The following is a 23,414-nucleotide window of genomic DNA, read 5'->3' as shown; positions in this document are numbered from 1 at the left end:
CACACAGGTTCAGAATCCCAACGAGAGAGGGGCCATGGAGCTTATAAAGCAGTGGTATTCAAAGTCGGGGTCGCGACCCCACTGGGGGAAGTGCAGAGGGGTCGGAAAAATAAATAAAACAAGATTTTTATTTTATTAGTAACAAAAAATTAAGAGTACAAATATGGGATGGGACAAATATGCAAACATTTTTGAGAAAGATCATTTTAAAAATACATGAATTGGTTTCTTTTCATTTAGATAAGAGATGAAAATGCTATGAATTGAAGGTTATTTATTGATGTAAAAATCTACATTTACCGGTTTTAAGGTTGTGTCATTAGATTTGGGGTGGGGTCGCCAGAAATTATTGGGGAAAAAAATAGGGTCCCTGCTTAGTAAGTTTGAATACCACTGTTCTAAAGACTGACGAGAGAAGAGAGGAAATGAGGAAGAAGAGGGGAATGAAGAGGAGAACATGGCCATATCAACTACACCAAGCATGTCTGCCATATACACAGGTGGAATATTTACTCAAGAGCATGGCTTAAATGCTGAAAAGACAAAACGCAGTAAGGCCTGAGTGTGATTTATCTGCCAAACTGTAGAAGGAATATTAATCATGGTTGTGCACCTGTGTGGACTGTATATTCTGTATATGGCAGCTCCTCCCTATCCTGCACTACACTGAGATGACTCAGCAACCAGCATGCTGAGATTCAAGATCACATTTACTTCTGTGACAACGCTATGTCAGCCCAGGGCCCCGTAAGACAGGGGAAGGAGACAGAGAAAGAGTGCTGGGAAGAGGGAGCAAAAGAATGGGGGAGACAGATGGAAAGAGAGAGTGGAAGAGAGTGGAAGAGAGAGTGGAAGAGGGAGTGGAAGAGAGAGTGGAAGAGAGAGGGGAAGAGAGAATGGAAGAGAGAGGGGAAGAGAGAGTGGAAGAGAGAGTGTTTGTGAATTGTCCCCTAGTTTTAAGTTGTTTAGATAGATAATGAGGCTGACAGAGACTGGGGAGTCTCACATGGTCTGCAAATTACACCAATGTTAGGGGTGTGTGTGTGTGTGTGTGTGTGTGTGTGTGTGTGTGTGTGTGTGTGTGTGTGTGTGTGTGTATTGTCTCTGCAAATAGGACTGAAATATTAATGTGGACAATCTGGCTCATTAAGAAAGAGATTGTGGCCTACTTGAGCTTGACAAAAACAAACACGCTCCTTCAAAGAGTGAAAACAGTAACTCGGAGTGCTACAAGATAAAAAGTCTAATGAGCTTGATCGCTGACAGAGAGCTAATACATAAACCACTGGTTTCAAAGCCATATAATAAAGTATACAAAAGAGATTGTGTTCCATATGTGTTTGGAGGCATATCTGCTCACATGTATCACATATATCATACACGTGTCCGTCCTAAGTCTTGTAATGTTCGGTCTGACAGCTAAAACACAGTAGCCTCGGTGTTCTTCCACTTTGAAGTGGATACTGAGAGGAATAGAGTTCCATCAGAGGGGAGGTGCAACAAGACTGGGAAGGGCTCTGTGATATCACCCCCTGGGACCATGGAAGATCTGAGGCTGAATCACAAGCCTTTGTGCTGGGAAGGAACCAATGACAGACATACAGGATGTGCTCCACTCTGTGTCCTAGTTGGGAGAGAGCACATCAAGGTGCTGTTTTGATGCTGTGATTCACACAACCAGAGCTCTCCATGGAGTTTAGTACCTGGCTGAGCACTCCATTGGTGGTTAAGACCAGGCTCTGCTTATTTCTCACAAATGGATGTCCATCAAAAAGATCATTGTAGCATAGGCACCTGTGGCACCAAAGCTACCTCTAGTCTCCCTCACTACATTTTTTTTTAGTCATTTAGCAGATGCTCTTATCCAGAGCGACTTACAGTAGTGAATGCATACATTTATTTTTTTTATTTTTATTTTTTTTGTACACTACAATGGCTTTAAAAGCCAGGTATACAATACAGGACGAAAGTGCAATAGCTGGGATATTAAACATGTTTGGTGTGTTGAGCCCTTTGCAATCTATCTTAAAACCCCAAAATACATTACATGAGAAATGTTAGAATGTCAGTCCCTCCTTTTTCAATTTCGGGAGTATTGCTTTTTCATAAAATCTGGAAAATATTGCTTTTGAGAAAACAAAAGGCGGGAGCCTGTATCGGCAACGTGATTATTAAAAATGGTATCAAGCCAGCCCAGAACTGGGACAACATCTTTTTGCCCTCTAGGTAGCATTGGGCTTTTAAAGAATGGCTGTGTTTTTCGGTGTCATTGAGGACAGGCCAGGAAATATAACATTATGTTAGAAATTGCACGCCTCCCGATCCAGAGGGAGGCCAATCATAAATAAAATAGAGAAATACATTTAAAAAAGGAGCTTGGCATGGCAGTCATCAGTTATCTTTGAAGGTTTAATGGAATGTAGCTGCCAAGAAAGGGAACGACAGAGGGCGGGAGAGAGAGAGAGAGAGGGGGGAGACAGAGAGAGATGTAGAAATAGTGTGTGAGGGAGAGAGAGACAAAGAGAAGAGAAATAGAGAAGAAGAGGGACACAAAGAGAGAAAGTGTGAGAGGCCCAACATGACAATATATAAGAATACCACTCCACAATATTTCCCCTCTCTGAATCCAACACAAAATAGACCAAACGTTGAAAATTATATTATGACTAATATTATGAATATTATGACCTCCTCTCAGAGTCCACTAAAACCGTATCTCTAAGCTGACTCTTCTTTTCCATCCTTTACCCTCTCAACAATAAATCAATTTGTTCTTTATTTCCTTTGTGGACGCTCTTTGAGCCAGATGATGTCGTCCCCACAATGACCGTACATACATACCCCAACCAGAAACCATGGATTACAGGCAGCATCCACACTGAGCTAAAGGCTAGAGCTGCCGCTTTCAAGGAGCGGGACTCTAACCCGGAAGCTTATAAGAAATCCCGCTATGCTCTCTGACGAACCATCAAACAGGTAAATCATCAATACAGGACTAAGATCGAGTTGTACTACCCCGGCTCTGATGCTCTTCGGATGTGGCAGGGCCTGCAAACCATTACAGACTGCAAACCATTACAGACTGTCACTGGACAGCCAAGAGCTGCCCAGTGACACGAGCCAACTGAGTGAGCTAAACTAGTTCTATGCTTGCTTCAAGGCAAATAAAACTGAAACATGCATGAGAGCACCAGCTGTTCCGGAAGACTGTGTGATCACGGTCTCCGCAGCCGATGTGAGTAAGGCCTTTAAACAGGTCAACATTCACAAGGCCGCATGGCCAGACGGATTACCAGGACGTGTACTGCGAGCATGCGCTGACCAACTAGCAAGTGTCTTCACTGACATTTTCAACCTCTCCCTGTCCGAGTCTGTAATATCAACATGTTTTAAGCAGACCACAATAGTGCCTATGCCCAATAACACTAAAGTAACCTGCCTAACTGATTACCGACCCGTAGCACTCACGTCTGTAGCCATGAAGTGCTTTGAAAGGCTGGTCATGGCTCACATCCACACCATCATCTCAGAAACTCTAGACCCACTCCAATTTGCATACCACCCCAACAGATCCACAGATGAGGCAGTCTCTATTGCACTCCACACTGCCCTTTCCCACCTGGAAGAAAGGAACACCTATGTGAGAATGCTATTCATTGACTACAGCTCAGCGTTCAACACCACAGTGCCCTCAAAGCGCATCAATAAGCTAAGGACCCTGGGACTAAACACCTCCCTCTGCAACTGGATCCTGGACTTCCTGACGGGCCGCCCCCAGGTGGTAAGGGTAGGTAATAACACATCCGCCATGCTGATCCTCAACACATGGGCCCCTCAGGGGTGCGTGCTCAGCCCCTTCCTGTACTCCCTTTTCACTCATGACTGCACGGCCAGGCACGACTCCAACACCATCATTCAATTTGCTGATGACACAACAGTGGTAGGCCTGATCACCGACAACAATGAGACAGCCTATAGGGAAGAGGTCAGAGACCTGGCCGTGTGGTGCCAGGACAACAACCTCTCCCTCAACATGATCAAGACAAAGGAGATGATTGTGGACTACAGGAAAAAGAGGACCGAGCACTCCCCCATTCTCATCGACGGGGCTGCAGTGGAACAGGTTGAGAACTTCAAGTTCCTTGGTGTCCACATCACCAACAAACTAACATGGTCCAAGCACACCATGTCAGTCATGAAGCGGGCAAGACAAAACCTATTCCCCCTCAGGAGACTGAAAAGATTTGGCATGGGTCCTGAGATCCTCAAAAGGTTCTACAGCTGCACCATCGAAAGAGCATGCTGACGGGTTGCATCACTGCCTGGTATGGCAACTGCTTGGCCTCTGACCGCACCACTGCCACTCTCTGTTGCCATCTATGCATAGTCACTTTAATTAACTCTACCTACATGTACATACTACCTCAACTAACTGGTGCCCCCACACATTGACTCTGTACCCATATATATATTTTTTTACTGCTCCTCTTTAATAACTTGTTACTTTTATCTCTTATTCTTTTATGTATTTAAAAAAAAATGCACTGTCGGTTAGGGGCTCGTAAGCAGTTCACTGTAAGGTCTACACCTGTTGTATTCGGCGCATGTGACTAATACAATTTTATTTTATTTGACATCTTGTTACGCTTCCTTCCTCTCCCTGACATGTTTTGATTGACATGCCACTCATTTCCTCTGACTGTACACTACACAGACAGCAGATTGAAACTTTAACTAGCCTGGCATAGACTTTGATCAATATTTGTTTGATTGTATCCCCTAAACCCACACATACAAACGCAAAGCTAAGTCATTAAATAGCCATGCACAGCACCATAGGCGTCTGTGTTGTCAAGACCTGGAAGTAACCTTAACAACAGAACAAGCATAACTAAAGCGTGGGCATTCTGGCAAGGTTATACCAACTGTGCTAAGTATCTACGGGCACCGAAAATAGAACCAAATCACCAGTCATTATGCACAGATGTAGGATCTTAATTTGACTAGTTTCTCACAGGAGGAAAATAATCCTGACAGCCTTGCAAATTTGACAGCCTTGCTGATACACTAGGCACACGGTGACAGGGAAATGGACCAGGTACAAATATGAAACTTCTCAAGTAAAAGTTAGACAAAACATAAGCTGAAAACTTTAAAAATTAAAGAGAATCAAATCAAATTGTATTGGTCACATACACATGGTTAGCAGATGTTAATGCAAGTAAAATGCTTGCGAAATGCTTGTGCTTCTAGTTCCAACAGTGCAGTAATATCTAACAAGTAATCTCACAATTCCCAACAACTACCTAATACAAACAAATCTAACAAGTAATCTAACAATTCCCCCAACAACTACCTAATACACACAAATCTAAAGGGGTGAATGAGAATATGTACATATAAGTATATGGATGAGCGATGGCCGAGCGGCATAGGCAAGGTGCAGTAGATGGTATAAAATACAATAAAATACAATGTAGACATGTGATATGAGTAATGTAAGATATGTAAACATTATTAAAGTGGCATTATTTAAAGTGTCATTGTTTAAAGTGTCTGGTGATCAATTTATTAAAGTGTCCAGTGATTGGGTCTCAATGTAGGCAGCAGCCTCTCTGAGTTAGTGATTGCTGTTTAGCAGTCTGATGGCCTTGAGACAGAAGCTGTTTCTCAATCTCTCGGTCCCAGCTTTGATGGATCTGTACCGACCTCACCTTCTGGATGATAGCGGGGTGAACAGGCAGTGGCTCGGGTGGTTGTTGTCCTTGATGATCTTTTTGGCCTTCCTGTGACATCGGGTGCTGTAGGTGTCATGGAGGGCAGGTCGTTTGCCCATCAATTGTGTTTGTGCAAATATCAACACACCAAGACACAAATGTACTGTACACAGTACTACCATACATACGGTAGACTTGAAAAAAATACACAATGAATATCTATGCACAAGGTAATATAGGTCAGGAATGCATTTTCTGTTTCATCCACTGCAAAAAGGTTGACGGAAATAAAATTCCATTCATCACCGGCATCTATTATTTGTGATACAGTACCTTCAGCATCTGTGAGAGTGTGGACATCACCTACCTTGCCCCCCATCTTGTTCTGAGGCCCACAGGGGGGGAGAGGGGCAGGAGCATGGAGGAGAAGGAGGAGTAGGGGGCAATGGTGGTGGAAGGAGGAGGAAGAGGCCAGGTTAAGGCATCAGAAGGCTTCAGTTCGGCTGGCGGCTAGCAGAAGTCGGCTAGATGAACTGAACGAATGTGCTCGCATACTCCCTTAAAAGACATTCGCTTCAAAAACGAGAAAAAAGGGACAATAGTACAGTTTGTCCATTTTGAGACGCCTAAGCCAGTAAACACTTCCTCAAAATAGTAAAAATGTATCTAAGATAACTCAAGAACTCTGTCATTGATTTTGACGTTTTTGCCGAGGAAATCTTAGTCGCGCAATTTTAAATCTAAATGAGATGTTTGGTGCAGTATTTCTAAATAAAAAAATGGTCACTTGTTGAATGACAACAAAGACTACTGAAGAATCCCTACTGTTGACCAATCACCGTCGAAGGGGCGTAGACTTTCGGCTAACGTCTTCGGCTTGCCTCAATATAATAAATTGTGTGGCCGAACAACTGAACAAACAAAAACATAACAAAATGTCATCATAATATATGCTGAAACTGTTCCGAAGTGTTTCAGCTGGGAAGCATGTGGACACCTTTACGCTGGACAGAAAGACTGAGAGAGAGTGAAATCACTCCAGGGTGTCAAGAGGGCATGGAGAAATAGAGCTGGAACACTCTCCTCTCACCACCTTAGAACACGGGAGCAGATGTGTGATATTAAAGTGGGAAGACTTCCTCTCTGACACCGTAAACAGAGAGTTTCAGAGAGATGTCCCTGCAAGGAATGATACTGCAATAACCTGATTTGAGGTCATTCTGACATTATGCTAAACTGAGTTTGAGTTCTGTTGTGATGATATGTCATCCTTTCCATGATACACCAACTCATTCCTATTTATCCTGAAGATGACCCTGATGAAGTTAAGCTTCCTACAATAAAATAAATTCAGTCCATACTCCATGCATAATTCATTTATAAGTCATTGAAGCCAAATCTTTCCGGAATCCATTCAGAGACTGAGGGTGGGGATGTGATTGTTGTACAGTATGAGCAGGGTAACACACCGTGGGTGATGGATACAGATGGAGAGCTGTGCTTCATGCCTGCCTGGCTGTGCTTTGCATATTAAGCAGTGTTTTACAGTTAAAACAGCAGGTAGGAACGCAGCAGTCCCCCACTTAATCACAAGCTTATTAGAGAACAATTACTAAATGGCAAGGCTTGTAAACATAAATCATTCAAGAGGACTTTAAGAAATGAAAGTGGCATTTTGCAGCAAATCTCCTCTGTGTTGACAGCAGTGTCCTCATGAGTATTCATAGGAGAGGGCTCAGACCAACCAGGGTCTGTTAGTGACAGTCACCAAGGACATCTGGCCACAGCTACAGTACATGCTTTAGTCTGTCTCTCAGTTAACACTAAGCAAACGACCATTACTGTTGATAAAGGCTTTTAGAGTATGTTATATATGACTAGCATGTTTAAAATCCTTCTTTCATTCTATTAACTTATTTCTTTCTTTTCCTGTCTTTTTCTCATTGACACCTGTCATACAACCCAACAGAAATGACCTCCCTTATGAGGTCAGAGCTTACATGCCTCTTACAGCCCAGATGATCTCTCATTCCATTGGATAGAGTGCTACTTAAAGGACCACAAAGAAAAACTCGACTAGCAAGTGCTTCAGCCCCCCCCCCCCCTCCCACACACACACACACACACACACACACACACACACACACACACACACACACACACACACACACACACACACACACACACACAGAGAGTGGTTAGATTTACTTAGGGAAAAAAGAGAGGGGGATAAGGAGGGGAAGTGGAAGAAGGCGTGATCACCACTAATGCGTATAATCAGCTACAAGTACTTATTTTAATAATATGTCAGGCTTTGTGTCAATGGGGTTGTTTTTCTCTGTTGTTGGGGGAGTGCCTATCTCCTTGCAATTGAGAGCCTTGTCTGCCTTAGTCTGAGGGTCCTCTTCTCTTCATACTCTTATCACCAGACAGACATCTCTGGTAATGTGTTGAGGAATCACTAGGGGGTTAGCATTTCGCTAATGTTCTAAATGGGCAGTGGCATCAAATAAAATATTGGGTTATACATAATGAAGATCAAAACAGATCATTTTAAATGGGCTAAGTATATAGGGGCACACTGATATAGATTAAAAAATGAAAGGAAAAACCCAAAGCTTGAGCCTTTGTCCATCAAACGCTATACATGATTTCATACTGGACAACAACAGTGGGGGAAACCACAGCCACTGAATTCAGGTCAGCTCAAGAGGGAGAAGCAGAGATTCAGCGCTAACCAATTTAACTAGACCCACATTTTAAAGTAATGGCTCTGCAAAACCACCCAGGGTTTAAGGTATTTTCCAAACTAAACCTTGTCATTGGCAATTTCCCTGCCACAGTACATCTAAATAAGATTGGGAGAGACCCACCTTGCCTCAGTGTATTGCATCCAGATTTAGTAACAAAGCCACTTTGTACCTGTGGATTAATATCCAATGTAGTGTCTCTCATTCGTCTGCCTTCCAAATAATTCAACAAAATCAATGCTGGCTGTCATGAAAAAACACTTTATATTAACACGGCTGTTTTCCTACCAGAAGAAAAGCCGAGATGGAGAGCTGCTCTCATCTGTCCTATAATACAGGTCAGCACAGCACCTGTGACATTAAAGAGGTCATGTGACATTAGATGATGGGAAGCCATAATCAATAGCACAGCAAGGCATGACGGCAATGGAGTGCACACACACACACACACACACACACACACACACACACACACACACACACACACACACACACACACACACACACACACACACACACACACACACACACACACACACACACACAGAGCCCTGCCACTGGCATATTTAATTACCTCTTAGACACAATCGCCCTCCTCGACAGAATGTTAATTGTTAACTATCTCCACAGTGCGTTCCTCCTCCCTTACTCTCTCTCTCTCGTTCTACTGTGCCCTCAGCTCTATATCCTTCCCGTACCTTTCTCTTATTCTCCCTCCCTCTCTCGCTCTCTCTGTACAGATAAGGACATGTGTAGGGGGAGTTGTCAGCACTCATTAGCATTCACCACAGTAACACTCTCAGACAACCAAGTCCAGGGCTGTAACCAGGGTTTGAGTTTTAGTGAGGTCCGGAAGGTCTCCCCAGAGTCTTTTGGGAAAGTTGAAGCTGATTTACTGCTTTTCTATACAATAAAAAAAACGTAAAAACGCTATTTGGAGAAGAGCAAAAACAAGCAAAAATGACCCCAGCCATTATCACCTTGGCTGCTGTAGGTTCATTCACCTCAGTCATTCTACAAACACACCTCAGTCAATCTACAAAGCCTATTAGCTATTCAACTGTGATGTTTTACCCAGATATATGAGAACTGATTCACACTGACACATAGCATCAGTGACTGTTCAGTCAGTTGTAATGATGAACTGCATAAAATCATCAACTCTTTAATTATATCTCTTATCAAATGACATAGCATTCACATGTGTATTCCTAGGCATAACTAATAATGCTCCGCACAAACAGACATGAATGGAGCACATAGATGATGATATTATGACATTCACATGAATTATTAGAATATTACTTACGATTCTGTATTAATATCAGTTTTGTAGTTGAAAAAACAGCGGGGAATGGATAAGGCGGACAACCACCGATATAAACAAACATGTATGACATTTTAGAACTGTATTGTTTGCCTATAGGGAAGAGGCCACGTGGAGATGTTCATATTGAAAAATATATATTTGTAAGTTCCTAACTTGTTTGATTAGATTAGTGCAGTTTTTTCAGGGCACCCAACATGGGGCCCTGACCACAAGTTGGGAACCACTAAACTAACCTCTCTCTCTGCTTGCTTCCTCTCTCTGTCTCCTCTGCTTCCTCCTGCATACACTGCAGCCTGCCTCAGTCTCACCACTGAGCGCCACATCACTGTCTGCCTCAGTAGCCTACTCTCTGTAAAGCAAAGTTATTATGAGATCTTAGTAAACAATTTTTAGGCTCCGTTTAACGTTAGCCTATTACGTCATCCTTCTAGTTGGCTAAGTAATACTACCCAGAGCCCTTCAACGTTACTGCAATACTGCTGCGGGAGGGTTTTAAAATTGCCTTTTGTCCGGCATCTCGCACACTGTCAGCAGCATCTCTAGTTTTGCCTACTGTAGTTCTCTAGTGAAGCCGGCTGCGAGCTGGGGTAGTTTGTTTTACGTCTCAGGCCCTTGGTCTGTGCCACGAGAGGGCAGAGTTAACTGTTTGAGAGAGTGGTGAATGTGCTACTAAAAAGTCAAATCCAGGAGGCAAATCAGGGGGACGCAGGCGAACATAACGAGCAAACCACTGTTCATGATTCCACTCGTTCGCAAAGAGGCAGGCACTATTAGAACTCAGTCATCAAGAATATAAGCTTTCTGAACTTTGATCAATGCTGGGAGCATATTTAGATGTTCACCCATAATTGATTTTCTTTGTGTACAAAAAATATATTTGTATTATGTATTTATTTGTCAAATTAGAAAAAATTACCGATGTCAATCATATATCAATCATATTATGTAGTTACGGCCATGACCAAGTCGCACGAATAACCAGCCCAAACTACTCAAATCCAGTTCATCTTTCATGCTGGCCTATCGGCTAGAAAGAACATTCTATTCTGCAGGCATCAGGACGGAGGTCAACAGAGTTGACTGCAAATCATACAATGAATCATTCAAGAAATCATCAATATAACAGAAGAGGGAGTTCGGCCTTTTATTGATCAGTTTCGCAATGCGCAAAAGTGAATGTGTGAAACATGAGATGCAGCACGAATTTCCAAGGCCTTGTAAGCAGCACATCAACGTTATTGGAGAGACAAAGTACCCAACGAAAAAAACTGAAATGACAACATAAAATTGAAATACTTAAAATTAAGGTTATTATAGTAAATTAAAATGAAACATGAAAAAACTACTTAGTAAATTGAAATTAAATAATTAACAACCCGTTTGAAGTTGGTGAAGAGCAACTGCAGAAAACTGCGGTTGGCTGCAATAAAAACTTCATGACCTTTGATCACATAATTTTTGTAAAGTTCATGCAGTTGACATGTAGGTGCAAATCTGACATTGTTTCTCCCAATTATTCAACACACTGGCCCACTGACTTGACAAAAGTGATCCACCCTTACCTGGCCATTGAGATGAGCATGATGCAAGACTTTGCTCTCACACAGTATCTGTGCTTCAAGCTGCAACAATGTGGAAGCTATGGGACCAAAACAGCGGTGAAGTTCAGCCTCACTCTTCAATGATTCTGGTTGTTTCGTAAATTGACCCACTACTACTGTTTCCTTCATGCATTTACGTCATCTTGCGGAGTCTACCTTTAAATCTAAACTATGACCTGACCCATCACCTTGTGCATTAATGCCCCACAGTGTCAACAAGTGACATCCCCAAAAAACACAAAAACTATACAACACATAGATGGCTCCTAGCCTCCCACGCATAGGCTAGTTTCTGGCCCTAGAACTAAACCTAAAACAGAAACTAAATACTAAATAGAAATGTTTTCATAAAACTTAAACTAAATAAAAACTAGCAAAGTGGATCTGAAAACTAACTGAAATTTAACTGAACATAAAAACTAGTATAAAAACAAATACTATAATAACCTTTCTTAAAACTGCTGACACCAGCCAAACTCACCAAATGTCAAATGATCTATATTAATCTGTTCGCCAAAGACAGTAAAGAGGCTGCTGAGGTTGTCGTTAATCAAAACATAATAATTACATTTTGCCATTCAAGGGAACAACAGCTGGGTAGCTGAGTTTAGAGATCACTTGAGATTTTTACTGGATCCTAAAGTTGTCTCTTAGCTGCAGTGTGCGGCGCCAGACCAGACGCCCATACTGATAAATCAGGCTTTAGGAGTGAGATCGACCATCACTGGCCATCCACTGATCAGACCCCAGGGCCCTGGCCTTCACATTTTTAGATTGATATGGGACCACCCTCTACTCTTCTCCATTCTGACAGGGGGCAGACTCCCACCCCCACTGGTCCTCAGTCATACACTGGGTTTTCTAGAATTCTCTCCTCCAGATATTCCCATTCACTCTCCTTTCGCCAATATTTCCAAACCATTTTGTTTCCTGCATCCTTTAATCCCCTCTATCTCTCCAGACGACTCCCCCTCGCTCTCACCTCCACTGGGAACCTCCTGCCGTTGATGCTGTGTTCAGAGCCCTCAGATCCATTGCTCTGGCCCCAGTGGAACTCCACCTTCTCAGCCTTAAAACGCCCGGGCAGGCCTGCACCACGAACAAAGTAGTCATCCTTCAGCATGATAGCCACTGAGAGAGACAGAGAGAGAAGAGAAGAGAGAGATAAAAAGAGAGAGATAGAGAGAGAGAGAGAGAGTTACATGAGGTTCAGGTAGGTGGCAGGTAGCCTAGCGGTTAAGAGCGTTGAGCCAGTAACCGGACATACACACAGTGTGGAACTTCTGTTAGGCCTACAAACAATATAAAATTACATTCATTCAAGGCACTTGGTATTGAGGTTCATCATCTATTTAGCTTCCCCAATGGGATGCTGATGCATTTGCTGAATATAACATGTGGTGCTTTTATAACGTCTGTGCTGCCTGCCCTACAAGGCTGGGTCTCTAATTAAGGGCTAATTTGTCTGGTAAAAGCTATCTCCTCAGCCACTTCTAATTGCCTCTACAAATCTTTTGTTAGTTCATCCTACGCTTGTTGAAATAAAGTGGAAATTGACAGAGGGAAGCAATTTTTTTTATTCACACATTTGACTGAATAGACCCACATTTAATTAACTAATACGACCTTAAATAAATGCTCCCATTGTCAAACCGATTTCTTACTGTGATTGAATTTCAGAATCGTTTCTACTCCTCCTTTCAGAGGAGATTTCTGTCCCATTTAGAAGAAGCGCTCAAGTGAAATGAGTGGCCTGGTTGTCATCTCAACGTCTTCAGAAAAGTTTGAAACTTGAGGCATTTCAAACTAAATACACCAGGCCTGTTAAATTCCATTTACTTAGTTTGACATTTCTCAGGTCATAGACTCCGCTAAAGCCTTTGACCCTTAAACAATAGGCTGGTCTATCAAAGTTAATTTCCCCTCCTTGTGTAGTTTGTGTCCTCTGGGAGATATTGGAGATTTTAAGAGACGTGTCACTTGGTGCTTGTACAAGATTGTTGGCACTCCCACTGAAATTCTACCAGTCTGCATCCAAGAAGCTAAGGTTACACTGAGTAGTAGGACATCCTGTGGGAGCCTGGCCTTCCTGGCAAACCTCATACTACCATTGAGACTGCAATATGAGGGATTAACCACTCATAGTGTGCTAAATGGGTTTCTTAGCATCTACTGCATGGGACTCAAAGAAGAAAAAGGTGAAGTGGAGGGAGACTCTACCACAGTGGCTAACTTAAATACACTCCACTGTATTGCTGCTATGCTAAGTCTCACTCCTCCACTGTGGCTAGGCTGAGCTGTTGCGGTTTATGCTAACAGGCTAGCGGAAGGGATGGAACTGCAGCTTACATTAGTGTTCAGAGCACAGCAGGCAGAAAGAAAAACACATATCTTGCTCTCTTTTTTCATCATTTGTTTTTGCCTTTTGTTGATTCAGAGTCCTAATCCAGCGTGTGAGGGGAAGGCAAGCCCTGGGAGTTTCATTAGCGATGGGAGCCAGTGTTTGGGCGCGCTAACAGGCAAGCCGGAATTAGACGCTAAGCCAGCGAGACCATGGACAGCAGTGTGTGAAAATCGGGGGCATATATGAAAATAAAGCCGTGATCAATGCAAATATTTCTTCAGGGCTCCAAGTCCTCATGAATTTCTTAAAAATGATTATTTTATATGATTCTGGGAAAGTATTCTCCCTTCATCCCTCTTCATCCAGCCGCCCTCCTGTCCCTCTCAAAAACCATGACACCGTTCTTCTGGCCGTGAGACATCTATAATGACTTCCTGCTTCAAGGTGACAGGGTCAGAGTTCAGCCAAGGCTACAGCTTTCACAGAAGCAGGAGCACTTTTAAAAGAAGCTGATTGAAGCATCCATTATTCAGAGACGCTTTAGGTGATTATGTCAATCAAATCAAATCACATTTTATTTGTCACATGCGCTGAATACAACAGGTATTACCATGAAATACTCAGCTGTCATTTATAAATAGTGGAGAATGTATAAATAATCCATGGCACAACAAGAGGATGTTTGTCTTGTTAGGCGTGCATTATGGAGTACGTAGAGTCAAGAAGCTGTGCTCTATTTTGTTCTGCTACTGTTGTTTGTGTTAGAACTTCATTCGATTTGGTGGGCTGTGGCACCGCTACGCTAACCCACTATAATACCTGTGCTACACTGGTTTTCCCCGATCATGCCTGTAGAGGAGACAACTCAGAAATAGCCCTCGTCCTTTAACAAACCATGGCCTTGGGAAGAGATGGCTACGGACATCAGAGGTTCTGAGAAACACCATGCGATCAGGGACAGACATTTCTCATGCCGAGTGAGCTGAGGAGTCTCTCTCGTTCTCTCTCTCTGTGTCTCCTCTCTATCACTGAGTGATGCCAGGACAGGGACACTAATACACTTCTCAGGGGGGAAGCAGATATCCAGGCAGCCCATTCCCAGGGGAGAAGACGTACAGTCCCCCACCAGATGAACCTGACTCTCCTTCAGCCTCACAAAGACATGGCCTCCAACCTCAACAACAAGCCATTTACTCACCCCCCCACTAGTGAGGAATGTGGGCTATTGACTCACATACTCCCTACTAGAGGGAGCTTGAAATTCCATCAGCGTTAGCCTTGATAGAAATATGGCAAAGCTTTATGGGCTATTCCCTCTATAAGATCTTCGTTATTTGATAGAACACAATATATCACTCACTGATAGAGGGATTACAAGGTGTACAAGATATATGTTTTTTTAAAAGCACATACAGGTGTCCATTTAGGGTCTCCACTTGGGACAGATGGACCAGGGACAACACCAGTTCATACATGCCACATTATGTTCAGAGAGACTAATATAATAAAATATCTGACAATATAGAAATCACAGCAGTCACATTATTTTCCCCAGGTCTGCAGAGAGAGCCTTAATAGGACAGCTGGCCTTGTTGTGACTGCTGTCAATACGGATGCCAGCCACCTGTGGCCCCTGCTCCCACAAGCATTTTAACTCCATTTGTAGGCAGAAAGAGAGGACATCCATCTTTGTGACAGATAGAAATTGTGAAAAATACCTGTCTTAGACAGGGAAAATCCATGAAATGCGATAAATGCTGAATTTAGTTTTTTTCAGGTTTTCATCTGTACCAATGACAGATTCACTAATATGGAGGCATCACTTATGTGCAAATCCGCTCCTACCACAAATATTGTATTGGACTGCTGTGCATGTCGCTTTTAAACTACTTGAACGTACATATGTAGGATCTTCATTTGACCTACAGTATATTGTCAGGATTTCTACGTTAAGTCCATAATGTTGCTTGGTCAGTGGTTAGGCTATTAGCTGGCCAAAAGTAGGCTATATGAAAAGTACAATACTGTTAGTATAAGTGTGTGTTAGAGTGGGTTTTCAGTTAATTTATGTAAATCACAAAGCTCATCTGTATTTCCTGCGGTGCAGGAACTTTCTCAGCAACATAAGAGTGATCAAATCCAGATCCTAAGATCTGTATGTATATAGTGTGATTTTTATGTACGCTAATGTTATACTAAAAATACAGTGCATTCGGAAAGTATTCAGACCCCTTCCCTTTATCCACATTTTGTTAAGTTACAGGCTTATTTTAAAATGCTTTAAATATTTTGTTCCTCACCAATCTACACACAATAACCCATAATGACAAGGCGAAAACAGGTTTTTAGAAATGTTTTCAAATGTATTAAAATAAAAAACAGAAATACCTGAAAGAAGTTTGGAACCACCAAGAGGTGACCAAGAACCCAATGGTCATTCTGACGGAGCTCCAGAGTTCCTTTGTGGAAATGGGAGAATCTTCCAGAAGGACAACCATCTCTGCAGAACTCTACCAATCAGGCCTTTATGGTAGAGTAGCCAGACGGAAGTCACTCCTCAGTAAAAGGCACATGACAGCCCATCTGGAGTTTGCCAAAAGGCACCTAAAGGACTCTCAGAATCTTGTCTTCTCTCATGAGAAACAAGATTCTCTGTCTTCGGCCTGAATGCCAAGCATCACGTATGGAGGAAACCTGCCACCATCCCTATGGTGAAACATGGTGGTGGCAGCATCATGCTGTGGGGATGTTTTTCAGAGGCAGGGACTAGGAGACTTGTCAGGATTGAGGGGAAGATGAACTGAGCAAAGTACAGAGAGATCCTTGATGAAAACCTGCTCCAGAGCGCTCAGGACCTCATACTGGGGTGAAGGTTGACCTTCCAACAGGAAAACAACCCTAAGCACACAGCCAAGACAACGCAGGCTTCGGGACAAGTCTCTGAATGTCCTTGAGTGGCCCAGCCAGAGCCCGGACTTGAACCTGATCGAACATCTCTGGAGAGACCTGAAAATAGCTGTGCAGCAATGCTCCCCATCCAACCTGACAGAGCTTGAGAGGATCTGCAGAAAATAATGGGAGAAACTCCCCAAATACAGGTGTGTCAAGAATGTACCGGCATACCCAAGAAGACGAGGCTGTAATCGCTGCCAAAGTTACTTCCAAAAAAAATAAAAAATACTGAGTAAATGGTCTGAATACTTATGTAAATGTGATATTTCAGTTTTTTACTTTTCATAAATTTGTACAAAATTCTAAAACTCTGTTTTTGCTTTGTCATTATGGGGTATTGTGTGTAGATTGATGAGGGGAAAAAACGATTTAATATGTTTTAGAATAAGGCTGTAACGTAACAAAAAGTCAAGGGGTCTGAATACTTTCCGAAAGCACTGTAGGTAGGTCATAATATGTTCAGACGTATCTATACTGTATCTACATAACCAAAAGAAGGAGAGGGGAAACAGACATTGGGGGACTGTGAATCTCACCTGTTTTGCCGGTGTTTTTCATTGAAGTCTTGTTGGAGGACTCTGTCTCAAATCCGTCCAAAGCTAGCTCCTGATACTCCATGGACACCTTGCTGTCCTGATCTGCGATGTTGATTGGGGATTGGTTCCTCTCTCTGCATTCTGGGTAGGCTGATGACCAGCCCTCCTCTGGCCCGTACGTACCTGGATGAGAAGAAAGAATACGATATATATATTCCATACGATACAATGTGGTTTTGCCATCCAACCAGAGCTAACCATTTGGTCCGCTAATCAGCAGAGAAAGTGTAGCACACTGAAAATATTTCCATACACATTATGCAGAAAAGTGATAATTTCATGTTTTTGGTGGAATAATTCAGTCTTAGCACTCATTTTCCAAAAAGGAACCACCAGTAGATTCCCTCTGATGTTGAGCTGCAGTTAAACTTTCCTTCCCATAATGCAGGCACATATGTGGTATTTTTTATCAGAATGTGAACAAAGCTACACCTCCTAACCCATGAGGAGGTAAGGGCAGTGTACTCAGAGATGAAACCCCACACTCTTAGATGAATGGCAAGTCCCGGTGTGAGACCAGACACCTCCATGTAGCACAGAGTCAAGACAGGGAGAGGAGCAGGGTGGAAATATCACCAATCTCCTGACACCTCCCTCAAATAAAGCAAACAGAGAGAAGGACGGAGAGGGTAAGAGAGAGAAAGAGAGAGAGATAGGACAGGGTCAATGCCATGGAAACAGTGGAGGATGGAGAATATAGATAGTCCCTCTCCTCTCCCTATACACTTATAAGCAGAGCAGGCATGGTGTCCTCAGTGTAGGGTCACAGCCTTCAATAACCACCCAACCATAAAACACCAGACCAGCCAAGTGAAGTCAAGTGATTCCTTAGTGTCCAGTGAAGGGGAATTCATTTGGTTGTGGATAACACACTAGAAAAACACATTCAACAAAGGCATACATATCCCAACAACATTTACAATACAATTCAACTGATTCAGTGTATACAACAGTACCCCACACCCATAAACATTCCACCTAATTGTTTTTAAATTCAGAAGTACTTTAGATATTAGTAAGTGCATTATATTAATGTATATAATAGTTGGAAGCATTAGTTAAATAGTGCTACAGTATCTGTCTCATGATGGGGCATAGGAACAGAGGGTGTGGCTATCTCTTAACACAAACTCAGACTACAAGCCATGTCAAGTTTCATTTATTATACAAGGAACTGAGAAATCAATCATTTAACCTTGTACAATGATTACAACTGTACAACACGCTGTAAGCATTTGATATGAAAGGGACATACAGCATCTAATCCTAATCCTAATCTCCAATAGATATGCTTCATTATGTCCTAACCTCGAGATCTATTGACTTTCCCCTGCAGTATGTTCTCCTGTCCTCTTTCTACAGTGAAGGCTTTGGCTGCCCTCTGTCTTAAGGATGGAATGAAGGGGCAGGGTTCACTCCTATTCACTCTGCCCACTCCTACTACCCCCTATGTCCGCAGCATGCACACTCGGGCTAAAGTGCACCCATAATTGAAAGCTACACTGGGCTACCGGGGTTCTAAAATGAATTTGTCTATGATTACTCATGCCCCACGCGCGTCCGGAGCATTTGGTCATTTCTATTTCATTGAATTAGGAAGCATCCTCTTCTCCTGCCCCTTATCCTAGCCTTGGGGTATATTCATTGTAGAGATCTGGGTTTCGTATATGAGAGCGCAGGGTATGGATCCAGGCAGCCGCGGACTTGTAATTAATGCAGTGGAAAGCTGGTGTGAAGACATTAGTCATTGTTTTAATGCAGCCAACGTGTGCAGAGAGCTGCTGCACTGAGAGGAGAGACAAGCGGACAAGTAAACAACCTTTACACTAAACAAACTAACAGAAATACATCTGGCCCATGCATAAGGCAATACAGATGCAGCCTATCTCAACATGTTGAATCTTCCATGTCCTATCTCAACATACACTGCTCAAAAAAATAAAGGGAACACTTAAACAACACAATGTAACTCCAAGTCAATCACACTTCTGTGAAATCAAACTGTCCACTTAGGAAGCAACACTGATTGACAATACATTTCACATGCTGTTGTGCAAATGGAATAGACAACAGGTGGAAATTATAGGCAATTAGCAAGACACCCCCAATAAAGGAGTGGTTCTGCAGGTGGGGACCACAGACCACTTCTCAGTTCCTATGCTTCCTGGCTGATGTTTTGGTCACTTTTGAATGCTGGCGGTGCTTTCACTCTAGTGGTAGCATGAGACGGAGTCTACAACCCACACAAGTGGCTCAGGTAGTGCAGCTCTTCCAGGATGGCACATCAATGCGAGCTGTGGCAAGAAGGTTTGCTGTGTCTGTCAGCGTAATGTCCAGAGCATGGAGGCGCTACCAGGAGACAGGCCAGTACATCAGGAGACGTAGAGGAGGCCGTAGGAGGGCAACAACCCAGCAGCAGGACCGCTACCTCCGCCTTTGTGCAAGGAGGAGCAGGAGAAGCACTGCCAGAGCCCTGCAAAATGACCTCCAGCAGGCCACAAATGTGCATGTGTCTGCTCAAACGGTCAGAAACAGACTCCATGAGGGTGGTATGAGGGCCCGACGTCCACAGGTGGGGGTTGTGCTTACAGCCCAACACCGTGCAGGACGTTTGGCATTTGCCAGACAGAGTCTGGAGATGCCGTGGAGAACGTTCTGCTGCCTGCAACATCCTCCAGCATGACCGGTTTGGCGGTGGGTCAGTCATGGTGTGGGGTGGCATTTCTTTGGGGGGCCGCACAGCCCTCCATGTGCTCGCCAGAGGTAGCCTGACTGCCATTAGGTACCGAGATGAGATCCTCAGACCCCTTGTGAGACCATATGCTGGTGCGGTTGGCCCTGGGTTCCTCCTAATGCAAGACAATGCTAGACCTCATGTGGCTGGAGTGTGTCAGCAGTTCCTACACGAGGAAGGCATTGATGCTATGGACTGGCCCGCCCGTTCCCCAGACCTGAATCCAATTGAGCACATCTGGGACATCATGTCTCGCTCCATCCACCAACGCCACGTTGCACCACAGACTGTCTAGGAGTTGGCAGATGCTTTAGTCCAGGTCTGGGAGGAGATCCCTCAGGAGACCGTCTGCCACCTCATCAGGAGCATGCCCAGGCATTGTAGGGAGGTCATACAGGCACATGGAGGCCACACACACTACTGAGCCTCATTTTTAAGGACAGTACATCAAAGTTGGATCAGCCTGTAGTGTGGTTTTCCACTTTAATTTTGAGTGTGACTCCAAATCCAGACCTCCATGGGTTGATAAATTGGATTTCCATTGATTATTTTTGTGTGATTTTGTTGTCAGCACATTCAACTATGTAAAGAAAAAAGTATTTAATAAGATTATTTATTTCATTCAGATCTAGGATGTGTTGTTTAAGTGTTCCCTTTATTTTTTTGAGCAGTATATTTAATCTTTGTAGGCATATCTGAAAATGTTACTTAAAGGGATAATCAACCCCAATGCACAAATTCCTATGATTAACAGTGTTGAACAGTGTTTTATAACAGTAATATGAAAACATTATTTTTGCCGTTATAACAAAGTTGGTAGCAACTTGAAAATCGTTGTGGAAATATGTTGCCGCTCAACTCGACTACAAAACTCACAATGCAATGTTGTTTCTCTGGGCTGGCTGGCTGGCTGGCTAGGTAGCTAGTAAGCAAACATAGCTACACACAATAATACCAAAGTTAATATCAGCATGTGATGTAGCTAGCTAGCTGTAAAATCCCTAAACAACTATACCTTTCGAAGTACTTGCAGTTCAACTCTGCCCAGAGCGAGTGCAGAGCACTTTGCTATGGCAACAACAGCCCTTTCCCACGTTTCCCACAGACACACAGGGCACATTGCGAGATGATACTTGAAAGAGAAACTGAGTTTAATAATTTTCTACACTTTTTAGATTGATCACATCTATGCGAAATACAGTGCCTTCAGAAAGTATTCACACCCCTTGCCTTTTTCCAAATGCTTAACAAGTTGCATGGACTCACTCTGTGTGCAATAATAGTGTTTAACATGATTTTTGAAAACCTACATCATCTCTGTACCCTACACAAACAATTATCTGTAAGGTCCCTCAGTCGAGCAGTGAATTTCAAACAGAGATTCAACTACAAAGACCAATGCCTTGCAAAGGACACCTATTGGCCGATGGGTAAAAATAAAAAAAAGCAGACATTACACTCTGGATGGTGTATCAATAAACCCAGTCACTACAAAAATACGGGTGTCCTTCCTAACTCAGTTGAAGGAGATGAAGGAAATCCCTCAGAGATTCCACCATGAGGTCAATGGTGACTTTAAAACAGTTACAGAGTTTAATGGCTGTGATAGGAGAAAACTGAGGATGGATCAACAACATTGTAGTTACTACACAATACTAATCTACAGTGCATTCGGAAAGTATTCAGACCCCTTCCCTTTTTCCACATTTTGTTACGTTACAGCCTTATTCTAAAATGTATTAAATGTCCTGATCAACCTACAAACAATACCCCATAATGACAAAGTGAAAAATGTTTTTTAGAAATGTCATTACATAAGTATTCAGACCCTTTGCTATGAGACTCGAAATTGAGCTCAGTTGCATCCTGTTTCCATTGATCATCCTTGAGATATTTCTACAACTTGATTGGAGTTGTAATAATTGTATCCATTTTAGAATTAGGCTGTAACATAACAAAATGTGGAAAAGTCAAGGGGTCTGAATACTTTCCGAATGCACTGTATACTTTGTCATGACGATATAAACAGATGGATGCGTTCTAGACAATTTATTGGCTGATTTGGCGATCTGGAGTGCAGGTAATTGTTTTAAAAGCGTTATTAAATGTGACAGTGTGTTATCCCTATCTCCAGTGAGGAGAGCCATGTAGCTATGATGCGTTCCTACACGATTTCCTGATTTCACAGACAGAACACTTAGAAGTTAAATCATGGGGAAAATTATTATTTTACCCAGTGATAGAATATAGGCTTTCGTGAAATTGACAGGAGTTTCATGATTTTTATTTGGGGTTGGATTATCCCTTTAAAAGCATATTACACCCATCTAAATATCATAAGATAATGATAGAGCATAAGTGGAACATGAATTTATGTGAGCTCGCACAGTAATGAGAAAATTAGACCCAGGACCAGGGCCAGTCAGTCAGTGTCCCTGGTGCGATTGACCTTCCTCCTGAGACAAGCAAGCTTGAGGAGAACTAAAACCAGAAGCACGCCACTAGGTGTCACATCAACGTTGCGTTCCCCTTTGACCTCTGCCTACCAGAGATCGATACTTAGAGATAATTAAACAATGGCCTTTTTAACCAAACAAAGCGGTTTTCAATTACAGGAACAATCAACAAGCTTACAGGGTAAGGAAACCAATATGCAATTTTGTAATTTGGGTGAACAATCCCTTTAAAGCTGGAAACCATAGCGATGAAACTGCCACATCCGTTTGCAATATTACAACAACAAAGATGTTATTTCAAACAACAAACACAGATTTTTTCACTCAGAAATCATTGCACGCGTGATAAAACAGCAGAGTGTGTAATAATACTTTATTTTTGCATGATGCTGGATGCTAATTTCCTCAAAACAAAAACAATAACAGATACACCTGGTTGCAGCCAGTGACATGGTTTAGCCTATGACGGATCTAAGCTTTAAGCCTTCTCTTTTATGTTATAGATAAGGAATGGATTGCGAATCACCTAAAATGTACTGGGCTTGTGAGTATACCAAACATTAGGAACACATTTCTAATATTGAGTTGGCCCTCAGAACAGCCTCAATTCGTTGGGGCGTGGACTCTACAAGGTGTTCCACAGGGATGCTGGCCCATGTTGACTCCAATGCTTCCCACAGTTGTGTCAAGTTGGCTGGATGTCCTTTGTGTGGTGGACCATTCTTGATACACACGGGAAACTGTTGAGCATGAAAAACCCAGCAGCTTTGCAATTCTTGACACAAACCTACTACCATACCCCGTTCAAAGGCACTTCAATCTTTTGTCTTGCCCAGTCACCCTCTGAATGACACACATACACAATCCATGTCTCAACTGTCTCCCCTTCATCTACACTGATTGAAGTGGATTTAACAGTGACATCAATAAGGGA

The 23,414-nt window shown here is 42.7% G+C and overlaps 1 protein-coding gene across 3 annotated transcripts in view; it reads right to left on the bottom strand.

The window, feature by feature from the left end:
* The window catches only part of LOC106565854 (protein tyrosine phosphatase receptor type G), a 337,880-nt gene that overhangs the window by 88,590 nt on the left and 225,876 nt on the right, over positions 1-23,414 (bottom strand). For all 3 annotated transcript variants that reach the window (XM_014133453.3, XM_014133451.3, XM_014133452.3), the window contains exons 3-4: positions 17,231-17,413; positions 12,381-12,529 (exon numbers count right to left, since the gene is read on the bottom strand). In XM_014133453.3, coding sequence (XP_013988928.1) covers positions 12,381-12,529; positions 17,231-17,413 — 332 coding nt within the window. The remainder of the gene's footprint in view (positions 1-12,380; positions 12,530-17,230; positions 17,414-23,414) is intronic.

The sequence above is a fragment of the Salmo salar genome, chromosome 12 (assembly GCF_965601325.2).
Source record: "Salmo salar chromosome 12, fSalSal1, whole genome shotgun sequence".
Lineage (NCBI taxonomy): Eukaryota > Metazoa > Chordata > Actinopteri > Salmoniformes > Salmonidae > Salmo > Salmo salar.
The sequence above is the reverse complement of the archived record's forward strand: the minus strand, read 5'-3'. Positions and strand labels throughout refer to the sequence as shown.